This window comes from Denticeps clupeoides, chromosome 7 (genome assembly GCF_900700375.1).
Source record: "Denticeps clupeoides chromosome 7, fDenClu1.1, whole genome shotgun sequence".
Lineage (NCBI taxonomy): Eukaryota > Metazoa > Chordata > Actinopteri > Clupeiformes > Denticipitidae > Denticeps > Denticeps clupeoides.
Window position 1 is genome coordinate 7730876 of NC_041713.1, and position 16589 is coordinate 7747464.

General features: G+C 41.3%; 1 protein-coding gene across 2 annotated transcripts; it reads right to left on the minus strand.

The window, feature by feature from the left end:
- Positions 1-268: 268 nt before the first annotated feature.
- Positions 269-5626, minus strand: LOC114794257 (matrix Gla protein-like). Of its 2 annotated transcripts, none has more exons than XM_028986687.1 (5): positions 5480-5626; positions 2281-2354; positions 2036-2065; positions 1843-1948; positions 269-720 (listed from the first exon to the last, which is right to left on the minus strand). In XM_028986687.1, exons 2-5 carry the CDS (start codon positions 2342-2344, stop codon positions 573-575), a joined length of 348 nt encoding a protein of 115 aa, XP_028842520.1. In that variant the 5' UTR covers positions 2345-2354; positions 5480-5626; the 3' UTR covers positions 269-572. The 2 variants fall into 2 exon arrangements, with proteins under 2 accessions (XP_028842520.1, XP_028842519.1); XM_028986686.1 differs by lacking the exon at positions 5480-5626 and adding an exon at positions 3799-3886.
- Positions 5627-16589: the final 10963 nt, after the last annotated feature.

Here is a 16589-nt window from a genome sequence, read left to right on the forward strand (position 1 = left end):
CTACAAGGCTACACCCAATAAGACCTTGTGGCATTTAATAAAACACGCATTCTGATAATTAAATAAATTGAGGCAGTGTAATTAAGAGTAATTAACCGAGTCCAGTAACTTACAGTGTGTCAGTGTGTTTTGTGAGATGTAGGAGGGCATTTAAATACAGGCATTTTAGAGAAATGAGAATTAATGGGAAATGCCCACTATTTATATAGAATCAGGTGCTGATTAGATGAACAGCTCAACCAAATCTCACAAACAAGCGGACAAGAAATAAATGTTTCTTAATAGTTTATTTATGAATATACATGAACATATATTTCCATTTAATAAAACAGGAATGATGGATTATAGTGAATTGAGTTGATGTTACAGTGCAATATGCATGACTTTTATTAATATGCGTCAAAAGCTTGAGCTGCTCATGATGGTGTTTGTGCAAAAAGTGCACGTTTACTGCATTAACACTTAGGAAACTAGCAGACGCATTCGTTTGCAGTGATCAAACTCTAAGGACTTACTTGTAGACTAACAATACGCATGGTGAGGGTGATTAAAAGGCAATTAGGATGAGAAGCTCAGAATCTGCGAGGATTGGCGACAGGTTGTCGATTCCCAAAATATGTCTGGTAGGCCATCTGGTATCCATAGCGATGGGCAAAAAGGCGACAAGGAGAGTAGTCCTCACAGATCTCTGACCGAATTTCCACTGGAGATTTCACTGGCCTGTCAAAGGGGGTAGAGGGACAATCATGCAAAATCACAAAGCACCCAAAACATCCACTCTCCAACCAATCCACCAATATCAGTTTAAAAATATGACTGACAATTATTTAAAAGTTTTAGTTGTGATTAGTTCTTAAGACTAAAGCTTGATATAAAGCTATTACAAGTACGGGAAAGAGGCTCAGGCCGTGACTGTATACTTTTGCATGAAGGTTGTGAAGGTGCCAACACAGACACTTCCCATTCACTTTGAAGGTGGTGACAAACTGAATTGTGTCAGGCTGTGATTGGTTGCTGCTCCTGTGCTGCCTGCATGGCAGACACGACCACCCTCAAATATTAGCATGTAGGTGTAAGTGTACAGTTAACAAAACATCTGTGTTAATGGCACAAATTTAATAAAAAAAATTATATATTTTTAATGTCACAGTTCTAATTTGCATACAGCGGTAATGGAGAATGAGTGAACTTTGACCTTTTAATGCCGTGCATATCATATTTGAGACGTGCATTTCTGAGACCCATTGCATTAATTTTAACTTTGCATAAAAGCAATTTTCATACTATCTGATGCTTGTCTTCTACCTTTTGCACTACAACAATTCTCACGTACAGCCGGTATAAAGGGAGATTTAGTGGTCATTTGATATTTTTTCTGGATGTTTTATGCATTGGACTTCCATAGTCCACAATACAGGGTTTTAAATCAATTACACAATTTACAGATAAAAATCCATGCAATGACTAATTTCTAGATGCTAAGTTAACTTGCTTGATGGTCATTTGAGTGACACAGAGGACCTTAGAGACAGATGACGAAGTGGAAGATAGGAACCATACTCCCAATGCATAGCACAATGATGTTTGATTGTTTGAAATAAGATACAAAAAAACATACTTGGAATGTGTAATGCCCAAAGGTTCAAATACGATACAAACAAAAAAAGTGACTTGGAAATTATTATTTTTTTTGTTATAGGGCCTAATAAAGACTAAAGATTATTTTTTATTATTATTATTTATTATTATGTTCATTATTTCTTGGTTCAGGCATTAAAGGGTTAACAATACTTGTGTGTCTGCTGATGAAAGAAAGAAAAACAGGAATTGATGTTTTTCTACCGTCTGTAGCTGTAGGTGCTGCCCCGGGACGAGCTGGACGAGCCGTAGCTATGGCCTCGGGGCCGGTTGATGAAAGTGTTGGCTCTGCTTGGACTCACAAACAAATCTGGATAAGGCAGAAGTGCAAAGAGATAATAGCTGATGTGCAGATGATTTTAGCCATTAGTGTGTTATCGTACTCGGGATCCTTTACCTTCATACGACTCGTTGCTTTCATGAGAATCTGCAAGAGGGAGACAGAAAACAAGGGGGAAAACATGGCTGATCTGATTTGATGGCATTGAGTTGACAAAAAAACAGAAAAGCGTGGGCCTCGTCGGGGACCTGCTGAAGCTGGCACTTTGCTGAGGAGTTGACACTGGCACTGAAAGTGCATTCGAGGGTGTGTTCAGTGGTGCGTGTATGTGTGTGTTGGAGAGAGGATGGGATGGCACGTACCATAGCAAACAGTGAGCGTGATGGCAACACACAGCACTGTGCAGCACTGCAGCAGGGTCCTCATCTTGGTCTATCTGCAAGAGCAGTGCCCACAAATTAAGATGCTAAAACATTTACAAAACATGTATTTCACCTTCATTGCTACATATGTAAATAGACTACCATAAACTTTCTATTTTTCACCCCAGATGAAAAAGTCGGTTTGTGTGTGAGTGTGTGTGTGTGTGTGTGTACGGGTCCATGTTGAAGGACTTGAGGACGGTCTGCCAGCCACCTTTTTGGCTTTGTGGCTCAGGTGCTGAACCAGACAGCAGCAGCTGTGAACCTGAAGAATGTCGGGCAGAAACCTCAGGCCAATGAAAACAGTGTGAAACAGCTCGTACTTTACAAAGTCTGGTTTTGAGAGGCAGAATTTATTTAAAACTAACTTTAAATTGCATTAAGGTTATTTTAAAAGTAATAACATGATGAATGAAAAGATACCATGACCCCGAGTATAAATAGGATTTTCTAGTAGCTGGAGGTATATATAAGGCATCAGAGTTGCACAAGAACCAGCGTTTTTGTTTTGCTATTTAGAAGGAACCCAATGAAAAGTGAGATTTATTTAAAGGAGATTATTATTATCATGATTGCAACATGGTGTAAATTGACATCACAAATCCACGTTCTTAAAAATGTTTTTAAAATGTTAAACATATATAACAATGACAATAAGATTATTTTTTTATATAATATGTGTGTGCTAGCGGCAACGTACTATAACTTTGTTTATGAGGCTGTGACCACTTTTCTGAGAATCACCCAGTGGGGTGTGTGGTGAAATGTGAAGGAAGAGACCCACAGAAGGGCAGCAGCGGGAGTCGGACAGTAAAAATTGTGTTGTTCACCTGTACAAACAAGCCCACAAGATGTGTGCAAGAGCCCGTTGTTGGCACTAGTAACAGCCCCATCGTGCTTTCTTTATGGCCTTTGGCTCGTGCTCGATCACATCACCCCCCCCCCTCACCTTCACACAGTTACAGTTCAGTCAGTCAGGCTTTAAGAGAATACGGGGTGTGTTTTTTTCAGGAAAGGTGGTGGAGTGGGGGCTGCTGACACCATCGTCTGCAGCTCTTTTTTTTTTTAACACGTCTGGGAGCTGGGAGGTATGGAAAAAGCCCAGCATGTGCCCACCAAGGATCTGGGAGGTACGGAAAGTACCCGGTCTTTGCATGCCAGGGAGTTGCACATCATCATGCCCTCTCCACTGGGTAACCAGCAGCCTGATGCTGCAGAGCTGACGTTAGCATTCGTTGACAGCATCACCCTGCATTAACTTGGTGCTGTGCGATGAGCTAACTGCACTGAGGTCAGAGTACAGTGTGCATAATGTCACCTGACAGCACATGCAATATACTTTCAATGCTATCTTCAATGTTCTGTTTTTAGCAGTTATTTAAAATCTAATTTTTTTAAATATTGCATTTATGTCTGACCTGAAGCTTGTTCCATACAGTACAGATTATGTGCACTCACCTTAGGCTGGAAGGCAGAAATCTGGAAATCTGGAGAAGTTCACTCTTCTGAAGATCTCTCTCCACTCCCTCACTTTCTCTAATACAGGGAATATTCCCTCAAACTATGTTGCTTGGCCCTTATAAATGCCTCCTTGTTCCCCACCCCTTCAACCCCCTTCCCCTTCGTCTCCTCTCTCCTCCCTTCCTCTATCGCCCCCTTACACCTACTCAATCAGACCAGACTATTAGCTCACAGTCTTTCTTCCTTAAGGGTTAATTTACAGGGGAAAAAGAAATGTTGGTGAGGTGGAACGATGGAACACAGAAAAGGGGAATGATGGAGAGATAGGGGCACATCAGGGTGGACCTCAGCAGGGTCATCCAGGTTCTTACACAAATAAAGACTTCATTTCAAACTTTTAATCAGATGTTTCAGTATATTACACTAGAGGGCAGTTGGGAGCCAAAAGATTCCAACCTTCCAACTAAAAACATGACAACAGTGGAGTAATTATATGGTGGTGGTCTGTGAGACCATTAAACAGGTTTTGATGGTTGACATGTAGATGGTTAATAACTTTTCCTCATCCTGCATAATCTCTCTTTAAAAAGTTGAAACATTTCTTTTTCATTACTATTGAACAATTAGCTTATCAGTACTGCTCCATTTTGATCGCATTGGCAATCTTTCTGGAAAGAAATACAGGCAAAATGAACCAAACACTAAAAGCCATATCCATAATTTAACATCAAGAGAAGAAACGGGGCTTTTATTCTTACCCCACAAGGTACGAAGAGAGCAAAAGTGAGTAGAAAGCAAAATGAGAGACAAGGGCAGTGTGAGGGGGACTGTCATGGCTGACTTGTTGGGCTAGGCCTGTGCCCATGTGGCCATCCCTTTGGTAGACATTCTGATGGAGGCATAAAAGTCAACAGGAAGGAAGAGGAAGGAAGGAGTGGGAGAATGAGTGATGCAACGTGCATGTTTATGTTGTCCTTAATGAACGTCCGAGGTTGGTTTACATTGACATAATACCCTGGAGACCCGTCGACCGCGTTGCTGCGCCAACTGAGACTTTTTTCAGATGTTTTCTTACAGCGGCGGGGGAAGAGCTGGAGATGGAGGCAGTGAGGAGATGGAAATATTGACAGGAAGGTCAGCGCGCCGTTCTGTTTCTGTTCATGCTACAACCAAGTGTGAAATATGCCAGTGTACCCCTCCATCCACACACACACACGCACACACACACCATGCACTAAAATCCTGTAAGGGTGGGTGTGACATCACCCTCTCCTTTACCTGTTATGAAATCTGCTCTCACTCCCCCCTCCCTCTTGTCTCTTGAACATCTAAATATTTGAAAATTTTTAATCTGGCCTGAAGGTCCGAAGCCGCAAGTCGTGTTTTGACAAATAAAATGTGCCAGACATTGAGACAAATGAAAAACAGGACAAGACGTGGTCACTCATGTCTGAGTAACACAGAGAGCCTGCGTGTTCGCGTCCATCACCCAGAACCACCACCGGACTCTTTGACTCATTAAAGTCATGGAGAATAATAATAATCTAATAATCATAGTAATAATAATAAATACAAAATAATATTGCAGTGTTTTCAGTTTTTGCTTCTTTTTGGTCTCTCGTCCTACATTTATTTACCATGAATATTTTTTTCCCCAAGATTACACATTATCACTTACCTGCAGTAAGAAAGGGCCGTTGTCTTCTCCCTTTCTTCCCTTCGGCGTGTGTCCTGATAGCCTCTCAGATAGAGTCCGTAGGTCGGCCTTCAACACCCCCTCATTTTAACTCTGCTATCACTAAGGGTAGAAAAACCTCCAAAGTATAAGGCAGGGAAAGTGACCTATCAGCGCCCGAACCAATCAAGCCACCAGAGATGGTCCCCTAAGTTCTGGCAACGCACATTGCTTTTTCCAGGCTATTTTTATGACACGTTATGATCACAGATACCACAAAGCCACTCGCTAGGTACGGCTGTTGACAGACTTTTCATTTGCTGAGGACACTGGCCGCGCACAACGCCCCTCTTAGCTGTGGACTCAATTAAAGGGTGACTCAGAGAGGGTCTGGAGGTAAAACCCCAGTGCCATCAATACTGAGTCAGAAGGGGATTTTTATGACTGACGTTCTCCGAGGCCACCCTGTCCCTAGTCACTGCCCTCGTGATGGAAGATGTGGGGATGTATTTGTATTAATTTTGGTGACTACAAGATTTAAATGTCCTCATAAATGCACCCACTTTTTTGCCAAGTAGCTATGTGAGACTGTTTAGCCATGCAACACGTGTTTACTGAATAAGAATACGGTAGTTTGTCTCGACTTATCTTACGGCAGGTTCATTCCACACCGCAACATAAAAGGGTCACTATCACCCTTTTTCGAGGTTTGAGGCAATTTATTGGAAAATCTAAATAAAAAAAGAACATAGGTGAAGAAAATCAGAAGGTGCTTACACCAACCAAGACCCAACCCAACCATGTGTCTAACCCCATAGAGAAGAAAGTGAGCTCCTTTTGTAACTGCACCCTAAGTACACGTGTAAGACCAGGTCCTAAAGAAAAAGAAGTACGATGGAACCTGTGAACTGTTGTCAAAAATGTTCACTTTTTATGGACAGCACAGAAAAGGACTGACCTGTGTGTACATTTTAAACCCTATAGTATCCATAAAGTGTTTCTTCTCCACAAAAAGGTGAATGTGCAAAAATGACAATTGACCACAACACCACAACACTGTGCCATGGAACCGTATATGTGACGTCACAACTTAAAAAGTGGGTATATTATAGGCTTTACAACAGTCACAGAGCCATAATGCACAGATGACCTAATGTCAAATATTACACTTGCAGTGCACTACAGCATATAAATGTTTGCACTGCACTGTTCAGACATAGTGCTTTCATTTAAAAACATCTCATTGCATGAGAAAAACATATTGAGGTCAGATGTTTTCATGAGAGCACTTAAAATTTTGGTTGAAAAGTACAACCCTATACCACAGTTTCTATGATGATGCTTGTAAAAACCAAACCAGTTTTTTCCTGCACATCAAATGGAAGAATCTACAGATTTGTGCACAGTGGACATTAATTCACAGATTTAAGCAGAGAGAACATTCCTTTATATTTTTTTTATACAAATGTCGCAAGAAGGCAGAATGATGATGAGATATTAAAAATGATGGGATATTAAAAACTGACAGTTATAACAGGCACAAGGCCAGATAATGTTGGAATTGCTGACAAACAAAATACATCCTGCATTGGTCTAAATGCAAACATAATAAGAAAAAAGAATTTATAAAATCATATAGAATCCTCTGTTGAATAAATAAATCATGTAGACAATACATGCCAAAAATGTCCAAAGGCATGGTGATGGTCTCATACCTCGTGAACTCAGTGTAATGCATGATATAACACGTTTACAGCCTTCAGATTGATACAATCTGTTATGCAGGCTGTACTCTGCACCAAAATGTCTTTATGCATGAGGAAGAATGGAAAAGTCTGAGATTTCACTCAACTGGTGGCTTCATTAGCACCTGCCAAAGTTGTTGAAAAGTTGCTTGGACAAAGCACATCCACACAATACACAGAGGGATGGAGAGTGCACTGTACAGAAATAAAGATGGAGAAAAGACCATGCAAGGATTACTAATAATCCCTACGAATAATCCCATACATGAGATCATGTTTGTTTTTCTAAAACCACGCTATACCAGCTTTGCACACTTTTCAGAAAATTTTGGGTCAGGTGTTCTGCTGGATAAATGCATCTAGACCAAATGGTCAATTTAGCATCACCAGTTCACCAACCCAAACTGGAGAGTGGAAAAAAAGTAAAGAGTAAACACACGGGAACACAGTGAGAAAATGCGGACTCCTCATGTCAGGTCCATAGTATTTCCAACATGATCAGCGCCTGAAAAAAATAGCCAAAAGGAGTAAAGAGTCTGACGAGATTTTACAACAGACCAGTGTTTGAGAACATTACATAATCGACCCCACTTCACCTCGCTTGGTCCCGCACTTACTGTAAGTTCATCTGAGTGCATCGTGTCTAATCGGGGACTCATCTTGCGAGTTCTAGCATATTCTACTTCTTTCTTTTCATGCACAAAGTTCATGCACTTCTGTGCAAGTATCTGTGAGCATCTAGTGCTTTTTTTCCCACTCTGACAGTGATTTTTTTATCTCATGACCTTATTCTCCAAACAAAGGCACTTTTTTTTCAGACTGTCAGTGCATGAGTCTGGGTATCAGTTTCTGGGTGTGTAGATACATTCACACACACACTGAAAAAAGACAGCGGTTCTGAACCTTAATAAGTAAATTATGTGGGAAGGAGGTAATGTCGTAAGTATGTGTTTATATAACGTCACGGGGAAAGGTCAACTGAGGACTGAGAACCTCGAGACCCTGATAACCACATGAAGATAGCTTTCCCTGTGTTTATATCTGTCGCGGGGGCGAAACATTATCGCCTCGTCTACATTCCTCAGATTGGCCTGCTCCAGTTCGCATCTGGGTGCTGTCGCCAGTTCCCCCACTCATGTCCAGTGAAACATCTGTGCGGCTGAAGCCTGGCGAGGGCCAGTGTCAATACGCTCCACAGTCAACTGCTGCCAAACTGTCAATGGTCAGCACATTCACTGGCCAGACTGTACTTTTAAGTGCTTGAAGATGTTTGACTTCTGAATGTCTTAAATGTTAAAACCTCAAGAAAGTCTTAAAGCCTCAAAATACTTAAAAGATCAATTTATGTAAAAAATTTGAACATACTGTGAACATATAAGTTGAAGATGTAAATATATAAAGGGTAAGCGGAAGAGTATTTGGAGACTTCTGCCAAGGACAACAGTCCCATGACATGCACATGTAGCTTGAAGGTATGTCAGGTGTTCCAAGATGAGTGCCATCTGATAGCCATCTGCTACATTTCATCACCACTGAACTTTACTGCCCCCTACAGGATAGGACAGTTTTCCTAAATCAAAATGCCGCACACTGCGAAAAGTGAAAATACATTTGTACATTTTCCAGTCACGCGGGTTCTTCTCTGGCACATGTTACACCTGGTCACCAACTTTCATGGAAATCTGCCCAAAGGTTCTGTAATTCCAGGACATTTTACCCTGAAATTAACTTTGATAAGGATGAGAAACAGAACCAAACTGCAAACTGAATGTCAAAGTAAATGACATTAGCCGCGAAAATTTCCAAACAATAGTATCGCTGGTGCAGCGTTTTCTTCGCAATGGCAACACACATACATAAAACACACACTCGAGGAAAAGAACACACAATCAGTGCACATAGACAGGCAGCGGTACATACACTTCAGCCAGCACATTTCAAGCCAGAAATCCCCATAGTGTTTGTTATGGGAGGCCACAAACACACAGGCTAAGTGCAACAATATGTCCCGTCTATAAATAACATTGACTTTTCACTCTGTCTTTCTTTGTAGGTTTTATTTAGCTGGTGGCTTCTACTCATTATCTTTTATCGATTTTGGAAGTCTTTTTTTGTATTTTCATGCTTGAAGTTTAACTTGGTCATCAAATTTCTTCTTTGTCCTCATCTCCATCAATGTTCCTGTTTATCTGTATATGAAATGTCCTGTTTCGCTGAATCGGATTTCTTTTTTGTTTGATCCATTGCCCGTTTTTTCCGGTTTTGCATGCACTCTTGTTTTGCGCTGTGCACCATCTGTCCCCGTCTCTCCTTCTCTGCTCCTTCTTCTAGATCATGCCTTTGCAGACAGTAATCACATCTGATGGACTGTGCACAGCACTCTACAATGACAACCCAGTAAGGGACATGTGCATGTCTCCTGAACCCTAGAATGACTGAACACACAAACAGATATACACAGAGCAAGATAACAACTGCATTATTATAACAATGTATACAGCCTTTCAGTTGCTTTACTCTTTAGCATAATAAGATTTTTTTTTAGCTAAGCCAGTAATCTAACTTAATTTCAAGTATCACCTATTGGCCCAAACATAAAAAGTTTTTTTTCTCAAAATAAACCTGAACAAGTACATTCTGTGTCAAAACTAAGGGAATTTCTAGAAATCATAAAGATTTAAGGTAATTCAATTTAAATTAAGCATCATTATTATCTTCAAATCTGGATCATCACAGTGAATTGTCTTAAAACAAATGTGTAAGCTGTTTATGGTCAGATGGCCGAGCACAATTCTTAACATGTTGCTTTTTGCTTCACAGGCCAGACGAGTCGGAGCTGAACTGCTCTGTCATGAAACACTGAGCACTTGTTCTTACCTTGCCTGGGCATAGAGCCACCGCCCATCTCCAGACTGCCAAACCACTCTAATCTCATCCACACACAGCCTTTCAGCCAAATCCAACAACTGTTCTCCCTCCGACTTTCAATCCTATTTCAATAATAATTAATAAAGGCATGCCAGAGCTTTTACCAGAACAGAACAGAAATTATAAGTATACTTAACCAAAAAAAAACATCAATACTGGGGCTATTATGGCTCTAATTATTTTAATGTGCACTGGTGATATGATATAAAACTGGTACTACTAATTTATATGCCACTTGATGTTAATTATGGTCCATCAGCCCCCTCTGTAGGTGGAGATTTAGAAGTGCACTTGCCCCTACATCGTCACACAGTACCTCCCTTTAACTATATTTTGTCGAATGGAGAATGTTATTCATTTATTTTGTCATTGTTTCCATATCCAGAAGGATATAGGATATTTAATTCTGGCTTTTGGAACAATAAAAAGGGAGCTGGGGGGGTAAACAGAACGAGAGTTTGGAAAGACTTGAAATTATTTTCTGTTTTGGCTGTTAATAGATCCCAAATTTTTGGCCATCATCCCTATCATCAGTGCGAGAACTAATGAAAGACACATCCCACCTACACACACACATGTCCTGTTGTGTGAGTGAGAGTGTGTGGTGTGTGTGAGAGTGCAATCATCAGGTTTTGGTGCATGCTGCTAAATTAAGGTGTTAACACCTATAACCTTTCAATTTTAATATTTATCCCACTCTTCTTCTCTTCTCCCATTTTCCTGTTTTTTTTTTTTTTGTTTAATTCAGCCACAATGCCAAACCCATAATGCATTTGCCACGGCCTCATTTCCTGTCTGCCTTGCACATGCATGGCCTCCTGCCTCTCCCCACCTCCGCCTCTCACAGGAAGTCTGGCCGGAGGGCTCAGTGTTTCTCCGCTTGTGCCACGGCGACAGCGAGCTACCGTGCCAAGCCTGTGGTTGGTCCAAAAAAAGAGGGCAGGGAAAAAATTCGGAGAGAAAAACAGGCGCATATGGAGAAAAATGAGGGGGTAGATGCAGCATTTCGGCTGAAAGGAGCAGAGAATCCATCCTTGCCAGTGCTTCCCCAATATCACTCCGACTGCCTGTCAGTCCCTACAAACCCTGCAGACACAGCACACTTGGAATAACTGAATTTAGTTTGGTTCTGTGATCATCAGTAATGCCATGCCGTCAGGCACAGACAGAGCTGAGACAGAATGCACAGCACATAAACACTGGCCAAAATAGACCACCAATGGAAAAATGAGATGTTTAAATATAGAGTGGACGTAAAAAGTGTTGCCAGTTGGTTGTGAAAATTTAGACCACAATAAATCAATTTGAAAATGTTGTGTGACCTATAATATATACAATTCAACTGAAAAGCAAGCATACAATTAAAAATAAAAAAGTATGCATTTAGTTGTTTGCAGACTAATACTAATACTTAAACTAATACTTTATTGAAGCAACTTTTGAATTAATAATAATAAAGTGAAGTGATTGTCACATGTGATACACAGCAGCACAGCACACGGTGCACACAGTGAAATTTGTCCTCTGCATTTAACCCATCACCCTGAGTGAGCAGTGGGCAGCCATGACAGGAGCAGTGTGTGGGGACGGTGCTTTGCTCAGTGGCACCTCAGTGGATCGGGATTCGAACCGGCAACCTTCTGATTACGGGGCCGCTTCCATAACTGCTAGGCCACCACTGCCCCATTAATTAATTTCAGCATTCAGTCTTCTTAGGAAGAACTCTGTCAACATGACATCTTGATTTGGAAATAGTTTCCCACTGTTCCTTGCGAAAGTGTTCCAAGTATGTCAGATTGTGAGGGCATCTTTTCTAATGTCACCCCACAGATTTTCGATTAAATTTAAGTCTGGACTCTGGCTGTGCCATTCTGAAGCTTTAATTTTCTTCATGTGAAGCCATCCTTTTTTATTTTAATGTATGCTTGAAGTTGCTGTTGTGTTGAAACGTAAAATTCCTTTTCGTCTTCAGCTTTTTAGCAGATGCCTTAAGGTTTTACGATAAAAGTAAGTGTGGAAGTGGAAGTGTGCATTATTCCCTCTGTCTTGACCAAAGCCCCAGATCCAGCCCGAAAGCATGACACTGCCGCCACCATGCTGCATGATGGGTATGGTGTTCTTTTTGTTATACATTGCACCAAAAATACCTTTTGGATTAGTGAACAAAACACTACAACATATTTTGGCCTGGATTTTTTTTCTTTATAAGAAAAGGCTTCCATCTTGCAACCCTAAGCCATAATCCAGACATATGGAGAATACAGGAGAAATTCCTGTTGCTCCCAGTGTTGCTTTTGGTCTCTTGGCAACCTCCCTGACCAGTAGAGTTGAACTTTGAACTACCTTGCCTGTGGAACTAATCAATCTCTTCATTTGTTGGTGGTGTGAACCCAAGATAACTCAATGTTGTAATTAAATCAAAAGGTGCTTCAACCAAGCATTACCCTCCATACTTATGCAACCAACATATTGTCTGATAATTTTTTTTTCTATTTATTTTATAAAGTAAATGTGGGAAAGGTTTTGAAATGTTATTTTTTACAGTCATACAAACAAGTGTAACTAATGAAGATGTCCATTGGCTGCAGGCGTGTGCCGATTTCCAGGAACTGAAAAACATACAGGAGGTAGGTCACAGATTCCACACCAAAGGCACAGCCTTGGACTGACTGCTGCATTTTGGTTTTCTGGAGTCCTGATCCATAATCAGGTGCATGGGCACTTGCTGTGACAGCCCAATGGCCCCGGGGCATCACAGTACCCCCCTCCTCAAGGGCACAGCACTGAGGCACCCAAACTCAATCATGGGCGGAGGGGGGAATGGCGGCGGCAACCACTGGGTTCCGGCACTGCTGTCGATAGTGGTCCTGCCTCCCACCGGAGGACCCAGACCCTCTGGCTGGCCCCCAGACGTCATCCGGCACAGCAGCATTGGCCCCGTCATGCCGTGGAACGCTATGACCCCATGGTGCTCCTCGCTGGCACCCGCACTTGCCGCAAATGGAGCTCTTCTCAGTCATCTTCCTCTTCTGCCGTTTTGTTCTGCTCTTCTGTCACAGCCCCACATACTGGGAACAACGATTTATTAACACAAAGAAAACAGCACAAAGGCCAAAACTGGGGAACCAACAAAGGAACAAACAAAAATATACCTGCAGCCGTTATAACAGCCATGTATGCCTGATCAGCCGCACCTGTCCATGGCTGGAGCCCTGCTGTCAAGCTGATTGGTGCCAGTTGTGTCCCCAGAATGGCACATTAATTGTACATATTAAATTAGCAAAATAACACAACTGTAAATTTGCAACACATCAGACAGTTAGTAGTGTAAAAACAGGCATTGATAGAAATGAGCCAGCAACTCAAGTTATTGCATTTTCAGTATGCAAAAGAGTTCTAAAATCATCAATTTTTTAACATGAACACAAACTGGGCTGCACAAAGCTTAATTTGTAGAAGAAAAATGTTCTTTGCATGCTTCGTCCTCCATGCAACATTAAACCCAGAACACTGTTTCCAGGTCAGCTGCATATCATCCCTGCAGCCTCCACCACGCACCCTCAAACGTCATGCTCCTGATTTGGTCAGATCCAATTAGCTTCTTCACCAAGCGGGGAAACTAATCCAATCTAATAAGTGTCCACTTTTAATGCCCAAGGAAAAGCCTCAAAGATCGGATTAGCATCTCTGCTCTGTCGTCACCTCTCTTGCCATTCTTTCATGCCATCTCGCTCACTCTCTTTCTCTCTGACGGCATTTCTAGAACTTTCCTCTTTGCTCAACCCTACAATGTTTTTATCTTTGCAGCCCATATGTTTCCATGCGGCAAGTTGCGGTTTTTATTTAGCTCTATAAATTTAAAACTAACTTTAAAGTGTTGGAACATGTTGTATGCTATTCATTACACAAATTAATGTAGAAGAGTGCAACTTCTAAAAAAAAAGTAGAATAAATAATGTGTTTTGATCTATTCTGGTTCAGGCCCATAAAAACACTGTCAGTTCAGGGAGCTGCCTTTATTATAAGTTAAAAAGCAGCTATAAGCACTTTTTGCTTTTCTGTCTTTTTCCCTTGCTGTCATCCTCAGCACATTATTACTTATACATCAGCCAAGGTCAAGATGAAGTAATCACAGAGGGAATGGCAAACTCAGTTCTGAATTCTAACACATCTAAGGGATTTTTTTTATTGGAGGCAGTTTTTTCCCCCTATGTCTGAAAGTTAAGCAAGTGCAGATCACTATTCCACAGCTCAGAATGTCTTTGAAGGTGCTCAAACAAATCCAAAAATACAAAATCTAAGAGCACCTTTCAGCACTGATCCCTCAGTTCAGCTGCCAATGATTTTGCTGCAGCTTGGTTGAATGTGTTGTCTGCACTAGGTCAGGGAAAAGTGGCGTCTAAAAACAGCAGTGTTAATCACATCAAATCCTTGGCCGACGAAAGAAGAACAAAAGCAGGAACGGTGAGAAGAGAGTGAAGGTACTCATAGGATCTCACTGAGATCTCATAGGATCATAGTCAAAGTGGTGAAAATGGAAACAGTATTTATTCAAACATTCATCAAATGCAATACATTCACATTAGCAATAATGGTGTTTTTTTCAAAATCTGAGAAAAGTCCCAAATTGCAAGGGATATTGTGTTGCCATGGCAACTGCAGGGGAAATCAGTTTGCTCTGCCTTGGAGAATGAGAGCATGACAGAAACCATACTGCAGCAACCCAGAGCAGATTAGCAGTCTCTCCCAAGCACCTGAAATCCTGGTCCCCATATTAAATGATAAAACGGCTACTACGGGTTTAACTGAGGTCTAAGCAGGAAAAGGGAATTGTGATAATATCACTGTTTGTTCAGTACATTCGGAACACATATTGCATTACATTTGGACTGGGAAAAAATTTATGCATGCAAATGTGTATTAAATTGCAGTGTATTAGCTACAGGAAAGCAAGAGAACATGATCGTCCAATTTACATGTTTCTCACAGTAAACCGTTTAACTGAGACATTGCAATCGTCATAAGCACTCAGATTTTTTTCCAGTGGCTGAAAAGTATGTAATTGCAAATGGAAATGATTTTGAGCTTTTTTTGCACAATTATCCACCCTTAACCTCAACCCTCTGATGTTTGAAATGTGGAGGCAGATATGGAGTCTGTCAGATTTCAACAGGAAACAGAATGAAACACCAAAATTGTAACAATTAACAAGAAAAAAATCATGAAGGAAACATGCTGCTGGAGAAAGGTGCAGACAGTGGAAATTCAGTTCTTTTCGTGACCAGTAGGGGCATCACGTCCTACCCAGAAAGTGTTAGGTAGAGGTTGTATATTAAGTTGCTAAGGGCTCCTTGTTCATTGTAACAGTCTGTACATACAATCAAACACATCCAATGCTAGGCTGTCAATGAATCTCCCTATGGAAGCTCTGGAAAAAACGCATTCTGGCATGGAATTCCAGATATGGAATTCCAGACATGGTTTTGGAAGCTCCTGGACAAGAGAATTTTATTTAAGGCCATTGTTTTTTTCATACTATGACTAACAACCCTCAACTTCAGTATGTGGGGATGGGGCTTTGCTCAGTGGCACCTCAGTGGCACCTTGGTGGATGAGGGTTCGACCTTCTGATTTCGGGGTCGCTTCTTTAACCGCTAGGCCACTACTGCCCCATTGAAACATGGATAATGCGGGCAATGGTTTCTCTTTATGCTGAAAAGCATGACTGAGTCATGTGTGAAATAAGCTTTATGCTTAAATGGGACCTAATTTGAAGAACGTTCTTGGCTATGGCTGCTAAACAGATCAGAAATATCAATGGAAGGTGCTGGGCATGCTCCATGTAAATCAGGTTGTGCATTGGGAGGGAGATGCAAAGCACGGTTACCCCCCCACTGCATGAATGCCCCAAAGTGTATAAGAGCCTAGCAGCATTCTTAACACTTCTCCTGCTATTAACAGTCAGTATGTAAGCTGCGTGCTTCTTGATATTCAAGTTACATCTTAGTAAGGTACACTGACCTGTCAGCACAGCATAATAATGATAAGGATCATTCAGTTGTCATGCTGGGTTTCGTGAACTTTACTCAGTTGCTGTAAATATAGCCTTGCAAAGCTCATTCTGAATACTGAGCGGCTCTCCGTTTGCAGGCTTCCTCATTTTATCTTTGGACTAGGCGACCAAGAGGTGGTGTTGGTGTGATATGGAAGGTGAAAATTAGTGAAATGCCTAAAATTGCCTTTTTTTCGGGGTCAACGCCAGACAATATGAAAAGCGAGTTAAAAGCTTCAGAAGACGTGACGTCACCCCATTACGGGTGGTTACAGCCTACTTGTTTGTGTTTTGGGTTCCTTCCTACGATTTACTTATCGGTTTTGTCCTTTGTGTAAATAAGGCTTTAGTTTACACCTGACTGTCTTGCTTGTGACGTGCTGTCGTA